The 10802-nt window shown below is 41.2% G+C and overlaps 1 protein-coding gene across 2 annotated transcripts in view; it reads right to left on the reverse strand.

Annotated features, from left to right (window-relative positions):
* Positions 1-10442, reverse strand: part of helz (helicase with zinc finger) — a 121430-nt gene extending 110988 nt beyond the window's left edge. The window contains exons 1-2 of one of the 2 annotated variants that reach the window (XM_061769332.1): positions 10311-10442; positions 2066-2296 (exon numbers count right to left, since the gene is read on the reverse strand). In XM_061769332.1, the coding sequence (XP_061625316.1) occupies positions 2066-2278 (213 nt within the window). In that variant the 5' untranslated portion in view covers positions 2279-2296; positions 10311-10442. Of the gene's footprint in view, positions 1-2065; positions 2297-10310 lie in introns of those variants that run through there. The other variant, XM_061769333.1, reaches the window with a different exon arrangement.
* Between the last annotated feature and the right edge of the window lie 360 nt (positions 10443-10802).

Here is a 10802-nt window from a genome sequence, read left to right on the forward strand (position 1 = left end):
TCATTGGTGGTACAAATCCCAACGCCAATGAAGTTGGGATCTTGTGTAAGCTATAAATACAAACAGAAAACGATGATTTGCAAATCTTTTTTTAGCCTATATTCAATTGAATACATTAACAAGATATATAATGTTCAAACTGATAAACTCAAGTTGTTGTTTTTTTCCAAACATTCACACATTTAGAATTTTGATGCCTGCAACACGTTCCAAAAAAGCTGGGACAGGGGCATGTTTACAGTGTTACATAGCCTTTCCTTTTAACAACAGAGGAACCTAATTGTTGAAGCTTTGAAAGTGGAATTATTTGCCATTCTTGCTTGATGTACATCTTCCGTCGCTCAACAGTCCGGGACCTCCATTGTCGTATTATGTGCTTCATAATGCACCACACATTTTCAAGACAGATCTGGACCGCTAGTAAGCCAGTCTAGTAATCGCAGTCTTTGACTACGAAGCCACGCTGTTGGAACAGGTGCAGAACGTGGTTTGGCATTGTCTTTCTAAAAGAAGCAGGGACGTCCCTGAAAAGACATTGCTTAGATGGCAGCATATGTTGCTCCAAAACATATATACCTTTCACAGAGCTTTCAAAATGTTGTCAAGAACATTACCGTGGGACAGTTATTCCAGTATATTTTATATGATAAAAACTATTTCTGCATAATGTTCATGATAATAAGATCGTCCCCTCAAGCAGCTTTTATTTTCCTTTTTTTTTTTTTTTTTTTTTTTAAACAATATAGTGTTTGTTTAATCTAATTCATTTATGAGATTTTCATCACGGTGGTTGGACACAGCACCGTACTGGCCGGTAATGTGGAAGGTTGAATTTTTTTTCACCACCAATATCCAGAACAATCAGTGTTACGACCGTAACGAGTCTGCGTCCAGTGATTTCCGTAACAAAATACATTTGCCAGCTCCGAGTTCATCATTAACGGTGCCTCACAGATGAGCAAGTTACCCATGCCATGAGCACTAACACCCTCCTCACATCATCACAGATGCTGGCTTTTGAACTTTGCGCTGATAACAATACGGATGGCCCTTTTCCTCTTTGGCCCATAAGACATGACAGCCATGATTTCGAAAAATAATCTGAAATGTGAACTCGTCAATCCACAGCACACCTTTTCACTTTGCGTCAATCCATCTCAGATGAGTTTGGGCAGAGAGAAGTCAGCGGTGTTTCTGGGTGTTGTTGATATATGGCTTTGGCTTTGTATGTTAGAGTTTTAACTTGCATTTGTAGATGTAGGTACAAACTATGTTAACTGATGGTTTTCTGAAGTGTTCCTGAGCCCACGTGGTAATAATTAATCCTTTATACAATGATACCAGTTTTTAATGCAGTGCCGCATTTGGGACTGAAGGTAACTGGCATTTAATGTTGGTTTTTGTTCTTGCTGCTTACATGCAGAGATTTCTGCAAATTCTCTAAATTTTTTGATGATATTATGGACCTTATATTATAAAATCCCAAAATTCTTTCCAACTGTACGTTGAGAAACATTCTTAAACTGTTGAACTACAGTATTTGCTCACTCAGTTGTTCAAAGTGGTGAACCCCACACCATCTGTTCTTGTGATAAACTAAGCCTTTCGGGGTATGCTACTTTTACCTATCATGACACTCACCCTGTTTCAAATTAACCTGTTCACCTGTGGAATGTTCCAAACCAATGTTACTTTGAGTATTCCTCAACTTGCCCCGTCTTTTGTTGCCCCTTTCCCAGCTTTTTGGTAACGTGTTGCAGGCATCAAATTCAAAATGAGAAAATATTTTTTAAAAACGACAACAATGTTCATCAGTTTGAACACTAAATATGTTGTCTTTGTAGTGTATTAAAACTAAATACGGTTTGAAAAGGATGAGCAAATGATTGTATTGTTTTTATTTACGTTTTTCACAATGTCCCATCTTCATTGGAATTGGGTTTTGTACTTCTATAATCTTATGGTATTTCTAAAATTAGATGAGAAAATTATGACAAACAAAATTAAAACTGGGACTGTCAATTTCATGGTGTATGACAAGACATTGGACTAGCACTGTACTCACCAAGTGAAGAAATGCAGCGATGCGGTAAAGCAGGGCGCGACTGCGCAGGCCTCCGGAAGGCGGGCTTGGCGAGAGGGGGTTGCCGGTGGTTTGGACTTGAGGACCAAGGACCGCCAAGGTATCCGTGCTGTGACTGACTACTGCCTCATATTCCTGCCTGACTAACGATCTGCTGGCTTCTTCACATGATTTCTCCGCTCTCCTGTCCGCCATGACTCAGGGACAAAACTTCTGGGAGGGGGAAAAAAAGGTTCACATCAACAGTGACACACATACCTATATACTATGGGCATTCTGGCAAAAAAAAAAATAATAATAATAAATCAATATATGTTTCCTTATGGTTCGATTATTATCATCACGACTTTCTTGATATACATACATATATATCTATATATCTATATATATATATATATATATATATATATATACACACACACACACACACACACACACACACATATATATATATCTATATGGCTGAGCAAGCAGCTGCATCCATGCCATACATCAAGTCCAATTGAAAGCGTTGGATGCAGTGGCGTACAGCATGCCGCCACTGGTCTCTAGAGCAGTGGAGACGCGTTCTATGGAGTGACAAGTCATGCTTCTCCATAGCGCAAACTGATGGATGAGTCTGGGTTTAGCTGTTGCCAGGAGAACAGCCAAGTTTGAAGTTTGGTGTAGGGTGAATTATGGTGTGAGGTTGTTTTTTCAGGAGCTGGGCTTTGCACCATAGTTCCAGTGAAAGGAACTTTGAATGTTTCAGCATACCAAGAGATTTTGGACAATTCCATGCTCCCAACTTTGTGGGAACAATTTGGAGCTGGCCCCTTCCTCTTCCAACATGACTGTGCACCAATGCACAAAGCAAAGTTCATAAAGACATGGATGACAGAGTCTGGTGCGGATGGACCTGACTGGTCTGCACGGAGTCCTGACCCAGGGCTCGAGACTGCGACCAAATTGGTCGCATGTGAGACCTTTTTTCCCAGCTTGTGTGATTACAAATTTCATCCTGTCATCGTTCCGCAAGTGCATATTATACTGGTTGAAAGTAGGCTTTACACGATCAGATTTTTTGGGGCCGATCACTGATCAGCTCGTTTTAAAAAACGATAACCAATCACAGATCCGATCACAAGATGGAGCAATGTCTCTATTTAAATGACCTGTTCATTTACCGTATGTACTTGTGTACTTAATTGCTACAAAAATAATATTTACAATAAATGATGTATCTTTGTTCATCTATTTATGCCAGTGAGGCATAGTGAGACAGAACAAATGAATGGTCTTCTATTAGATGGCAGGAAGTACATATAGTAATTAATGTAGCCACTTTTTGTGAAATTTTTGTTTGTTGGTGTGCAGTGAGATTGTAAAATATGTTCCTTTGCTCCATAAAGGTTGGAAATCACTGCTCTAGTCAGGTCATGTATTCTAATCAGTCAGGTCAAACCAATATTACAACATGACAGAAATAATGGGTGCTAACTTACTGTAATAAAATTACTTTATTGTAATTAAATTACCCACACCGAAACTTTAGAGCATGATTCGACAGAACGGCAGCATGTTTACGCACGACGCTTAGTGCTCGCACTAGCTTGCTAGGCGACATAACGTTTTGTTGCCTGCTTTCGAGCGGTATCGTATTAAAAGTACGTGAATATACCTCAAGCAAGCCTTAAATGAACGTAATATCCCGAACACCGGTGACCACCAACACACATTTTGCCCCATTTTGTTGTTATAATACAGTCGGCGCGATCCACTCTTGTTGTCGTCGCCACGGTAACGAGTGTATCTGGTCGCATTTGAGTTGACAAGCTAAAGCCCAATGATCGTAAAAAGCGGGATGCGGTGGTATCGGAATACAAAATTTTATTGCAGTAGTCTGACAGAGTGCAATGGTGAAAGAGCAAATTTGTTTTGTAGTTACGCGTTGTCTGTCCCACACCACTTTATTGGCCATCAGATATTTACAGTAGTATGTCAAAGACACGCGACAAGACTGAAAATAAGCAAGCTTTTGGATTCAAAATATACTGTGCACAATGGCGACGCGGAGTAAATGTCTTTTGCGGAGCCGATCAATGGTCGGTGAATTATGGCGATGAGCATAAAATGCTAAATATCGGTGTAAAGTCTGCAGTGGAAGTAGAAAGTTTTTTTCCACTGCAATGTCCTCCTCCTACACTGAGAGAGAGAGAGATCATGATTGTTATGAATTCCATTTGAGTTAATAGCGACCCGCTGCAATATGATTGGCTTCCTGCTGCAACATAATTGAGTGCTTCTTCCAGATAAGGTACACTATTATCAACAGCACTGTCGTGTACATGCGCACCACATATGCGCGTCACAGACAGGCTAGTACGCCGTTATGTTTGGCCAGTGGAGTAGCCACCACGTACCTACAGTGGCTAAAATAAGTATTTAGCACGTCACCATTTTTCTCACTTCATATATTTCCAAAGGTGCTATTGACATGAAAATTTCACCGAACAACCCAAGTAACCCATACTGTACAAGTACCCATACTGTACAAGTACAACCCCAATTCCAATGAAGTTGGGACGTTGTGTTAAACAAATAAAAACAGAATACAATGATTTGCAAATCATGTTCAACCTATATTTAATTGAATACACTACAAAGACAAGATATTTAATGTTCAAACTGATCAACTTTGTTTTTAGCAAGTAATCATAAACTGATAAACTTTGTTTTTAGCAAATAATCATTAATTTGCAACACGTTCCAAAAAAGCTGGGACAGTTAGCAAAAACGACTGAGAAAGTTGAGGAATGCTCATCAAACACCTGTTTGGGACATCCCACAGGTCAACAGGGTAATTGGGAACAGGTGGGTGCAATGATTGGGTATAAAAGGAGCTTCCCAAAATTGCTCAGTCATTCACAAGCAAAGATGGGGCGAGGTTCACCTCTTTGTGAACTAGTGCGTGAGAAAATAGTCGAACAATTTAAGGACAATGTTCCTCAACGTACAATTGCAAGGAATTTAGGGATTTCATCATCTACGGTCCATAATATCAAAAGGTTCAGAGAATCTGGAGAAATCACTGGATATAAGCGGCAAGGCCAAAAACCAACATTGAATGCCCATGACCTTTGATCCCTCAGGCGGCACTGCATCAAAAACCGACATCAATGTGTAAAGGATATCACCACATGGGCTAAGGAACACTTCAGAAAACCAATGTCAGTAAATACAATTCAGCGCTACATCCGTAAGTGCAACTTGAAACTCTACTGTGCAAAGCAAAAGCCATTTATCAACAACACCCAGAAACGCCGCCGGCTTCTCTGGGCCCGAGCTCATCTAAGATGGACGGATGAAAAGTGACAAAGTGTTCTGTGGTCCGACGAGTCCACATTTCAAATTGTTTTTGGAAATTGTGGACGTCGTGTCCTCTTTGCCAAAGAGGAAAAGAACCATCTGGAATGTTATTGGTTGCAAAGTTCAAAAGCCAGCATCTGTGATTGTATGGGGCTGTGTTAGTGCCAGTGGCATGGGTAACTTACACATCTGTGAAGGCATCATTAATGCTGAAAGGTACATGATGGTTTTGGAGAAACATATTGCTGCCATCCAAGCAACGTCTTTTGCATGGACGCCCGTGCTTATTTCAGCAAGACAATGCTAAACCACATTCTGCACGTGTTACAACAGCGTGGCTTCGTAGCCACAAGTCACAAACAGCTTTTCTTTTTACACACATCCGTATCAATGGTGCTACATTTGTCACGGGAATAAAACCAAATGTCCCCCCCCCCCCCCCCCCCCCCGAGTGACATCACATATGAGCGTCTGAAAATTACAAGGGTGTGTGTGGGGGTGGGGGCTAAACCCCTAACTGCAATGATTGCCTGCTTAATTTGTCTTGTTTTAATTTCATAACAAACACAGAGTCAAGTGCAAAGGTTTTAATAACTTTGTTATGAAGCAAGAACAGAGAGGAGCTGGTTTACAAAGTGAGAGTCCCTGTTGCTATCTTAGTGAATCAGTTGGTATTTAGGGACTTTCACTACCCATTTATTGACTATTTTTAAAAAAAAAAAAAGGGTACCACAAGAAAGGAGACCAGTGGAAGGCAACCACAGAGTCTACCACACTAAACATTGCCAAAGATGATGATATAATTCTGGTTGTATGTTGCAAACGGAGGGATTCATCAAATTGTTTTTGTATTACCTGTTAAGAAAAAAAAATATTTCTATTAATTCTGTGGAATTTCTGTGGAGAATTTGCTTTGAATATTTAAAAGCTTGTTTGGTGTCAGAAATAAAACCAAAAGCTAAACTGGTTTTATTCATTCATTCACTCATTCATTCCGTACCGCTTATTCTCACTAGGGTCGTGGGCGTAATGGAGTCTGCCCAAACTATCTTTGGACGAGAGGTGGGGTACACCCTGAACCGGTCCCAGCCGATCGCAGGGCACATATAAACAACCAACCATTCGCACTCATTCACACCTACGGGCAATTTAGAGTCTTCAATTAACCTACAATGCATGTTTTGGGGAGGTGGGAGGAAACCGGAGTACCCGGAGAAAACCCATGCTCACACGGGGAGTACATGCAAACTCCACACAGCCGAGGTCAGCTTTGAAACCGGGTCCTCAGAAATGTGAGACAGATGTGCTAACCAGTCGCCCACCGTGCCACCAAACTTATTTTTGTCATTTTTATTGGTTTTTCTTTATATGGAGAGGGAAGAAAATGTTCATTGTAAATCTGATTTTCATGGGAAACTTTTTTTTTTTCAATGTCAATGCCCAACTGAACCGTACTGTACCACTTGGTTGAAACAAGGCTGTCATCCATCATGAGTCAAAAGGACAAACAACACTCACGACAGCAAGGATGCTTTCACCTAAACACATATGTTATTGAGATTCTAGGATTGTGAACTCAGACCGCAATAGGCTGTTATGGTTCTGTTATCAAAGAAAGATGAAGAACAATGGGTTTATTTAATAAAAAATGTTAGGTCTGGGCGGCACGGTGGACGACTGGTTAGAGCGTCTGCCTCACAGTACTGAGGTCTGGGGTTCAATCCCCGACCCCACCTGTGTGGAGTTTGCATGTTCTCCCCGTGCCTGCGTGGGTTTTCTCCGGGCACTCCAGTTTCCTCAGACATCCCAAAAAAATGCGTGGTAGGTTAATTGAACACTCTAAATTGCCCGTAGGTGTGAATTTGAGTGCGTATGGTTGTTTGTTTATATGTGCCCTGCGATTGGCTGGCAACCAGTTCAGGGTGTACCCCACCTCCTGCCCGATGATAGCTGGGATTGGCTCCAGCACTCCCGTGACCCTTGTGAGGATAAGTGGCTCAGAAAATGGATGGATAGATGGATGGACCTTAGGTCTGATAAAACTGCTTTCTTCAGGCCTTTGTATTTTAAAGACTTAGTCACACATTGAGAGCAACAGCCAACAAATTTTAACTTGATTACCATGGTACACAAATAAAAAAGAAATGCAAATATAATAATGTTAGACCAGGCAGAACGCTACACAAACACCATTTGTGATAACACAAACGCAACACAGCCATAACAAACATACTAACCAACAGCAGACAACGACTGAAAAATGTGTCATTTGTTTGAGGTCATCCTTAAATACAACTGTGTCAATACATACGTTTTCATTTCCATAAAGCAGGTTATTTATTGACCAAGTGGGCCTCTGGAACAGGCACGTCAGAAATAAGCTAAGCGCCATTGGATCAAAGAATGTTATGATGTGAGCAACAGCTGCTTCCTTTACAGTTCATTGTGTAATTGGTTTAATGCCTCTCGAACTCAAAATGTTAAAACATGCGACAATCCTATAAAGTTATTCAACTTATTGTTGATATTTCATTGGTACACTGTCACAATTTACCGTATTTTCACGACCATAAGGCGCACTTAAAAGTCTTACATTTTCTCAAAAATGGACAGGGCGCCTTATAACGTGGCACGCCTAATGTGTGCACAGAGTTCCAAAATCTGTAAATGTTGTTGTGTGACTTTGATGAGCGGTCCGCTTGACTGACTGGGAGCATTTCCTGCCGACACGCTGCTTATATAGAGGAAGGCGGACGTGACTGAGGACATCATGGTTGGATGGACGAGGAGAAAATGAGAGAGTGGCTGAGTGAGGTGTACGTAAAGAGACCGGATGTTTTTTTTTCACGTCACCGTCCCTGTTGATCTGTGACTCCATACACGCTCATCTCACAGTCGCTGTGAAAAACCAAGTGCAGCAAATGAACTCGGAGCTTGCCATAATTTCGGGAGGCTAGACGAAGGAACTCCAACCGCTGGACAGGGTGTTCAAAGTAAAGTTGCGAGTGGCGTGGGAGCGATGGATGACAGATGGCGAACATAGCTTTACTAAGACTAGTTATGCCACCATATGTGAATGGATTGTGGATGCCTGGGCTAAGGTATCTGCTTTGACTGTTGTCCGAGCTTTCGCGAAAGCTGGCATCATTGCTGAACAGCCCCCCGGCAACGAGACTGACTCAGACAACCCGGCATGTTTGATGGAGAACTTGCCCAGCTTTTCATTTCGGATACAGAAGATGAGGACTTTGATGGATTTGTGGATGAGGATTGATCAAAAAAATAACGAGTACATTGTTAAATACTTCAATAAAGTACAACCGAACTCACTGTTTACATTGTTAAATACTTCAATAAAGTACAACCGAACTCAGTTTTGCTCCCGCTGCCTTTTTAAAAACATACGCTTGCATGCATGCTACCGTATGTTTTAAGCTAGCGTATGTTTTACCATCCCTGCGCCCAATAATACAGTGCGCCTTATGTATGTGTTAAATACAGAAATAGACCCCGTACCTGAGACTGCGCCCTATAATACGGTGCCCTTATGGTCGCGAAAATACAGTAATGGGATCAAATACAAGCCCTGCAACAAAAATGTCTCTCTCGCTTCAAAACAAACAACATGCAGTTTTGGTTGAAACAATGTGTTTATTAGCCAAGTACTGTGTGATATTAAATATTGCACACTTGTTGTGTTGTTGTCACATTGCAAACCAAACAGGTTAATAAAAATTTTATTTACGCTTCCAGGGGAATGATGAAACGACAACCATATTTATAGATTTGAAAACAAATGCTGCTGCCCCTGTGACCCGACCTCGGAGGGAAATGGATGGATGGAGACTTACTCTTCATGAAAGGCTGAGTTCATTCATACAGTTCATGAATGAAATAATTTAGCAGATCGACCAAATGTGGCTGGTGCATGGAATATCAATGTGTAAGTTAAAGTTTTGGCATTGCTTGAATTGGCTATGTTGATGGTGTACATAATTTACAGTAAACATCACAATCACTTCTGTATACACGCATAATGCAACTACAAGATTAGGGAAACATTAGTAGCCATGGAGTTGCTGTGAGAAGGTAAAGGATATGAAAGAACACAAGTACATTTTTTATTAGTATATGGGGATAGACATGCTTTTAAGATGGTAAAACTGGTACGGTCAGAAATAGTTTGATTCCGCGGGAGAATTCCAATGTTTTGTGTGAGACTAGCTTGCACAGGGGACAGAACAAAAAACATCACTGCACTGGTTGAAACAACGGACCAGCTACCTTAATGGTAAAAATATAGTTACTCTCATTTAAACACACTATTCTGACGCCGTTTCAAAACTAACCGACAAATCTGAGCTAATTGAGAAGATCAGAATAAAGTTCATAATTAAAGGATGCTAGGGTAAGGCTTACTTTTTCTCTGGTCGGGCAAACTTGTTTTGACTGTGACAAACGGTCACGGTGACGTTTCAAAGGCTCGAAAAATGTCTCCATTCCACTGCGTTTGCACAGGCACAACTGCAATGCCGCTAACAAGGGAACGCAGCGCTTGCAGTTTGCTCGCTTGTCAAAATATGCACCTTCGCAGCACAAAGCTTGAAAGCTCGAAAAAAAAAAAAAAAGAGTAGCAGGCTGCTGGGTAAATGTTAGCAGGCTAGGTTAGCTAGCTGGGTTGGCCGAAACAAAACGGATTCGGGCCTGTAATTCCGCTAAGGTATTTTGGCGTATATTATTCATATGACATCGCACTGTTGTCCATGCATAAAATCCAAGCATGCTTTATTTTACTAATGTTGGAAACTAGCAAGTATTTACACCAGCCTCAAAATGAAAAAGAAAATGAAAGGTCTGAAAATGGGAAGTCAACACTTACCTAGCTTTACTTTCTACGCCATCTTGGATCCACTTGTCAGACTCGCGCAAAGGATCATGGGACGTAATCATCTGAAGGTTGCAGGGTGCGTGCGTACGCGAATACGCGTTGTTGCGTGACATTCATTTGTTCAAAAAACTCAAAGCCACACTATGGGATTTGCTTCCCTCTCTCGAACAAAAATAGAAAAAAAAACAGGCTTGTGAACTACAAATATTTGGTTGTTATAATGGAAATATAAGCCTGGGTATGTAGGTTCACTGCAACACTGGGAGCAAAATACAGTTCCATCTATCCATACTGTTCTCATGAGGTCATAGGTGTGCTGTAACCTATCCCATCCGACATTGGACAAGAGGCCGGATACACCGTGGACTTGTCACCGGCCGATCACAGAGCATGCTTTATGTTTCGTAGCGCAAATTATCATAATTTGCTCCAAATTAGTGATTCCCAGGCAGTGCGCCGTGAGAGATCACCAGGCAAGAAAAT

This window comes from Phyllopteryx taeniolatus, chromosome 4 (genome assembly GCF_024500385.1).
Source record: "Phyllopteryx taeniolatus isolate TA_2022b chromosome 4, UOR_Ptae_1.2, whole genome shotgun sequence".
Taxonomy (NCBI): domain Eukaryota; kingdom Metazoa; phylum Chordata; class Actinopteri; order Syngnathiformes; family Syngnathidae; genus Phyllopteryx; species Phyllopteryx taeniolatus.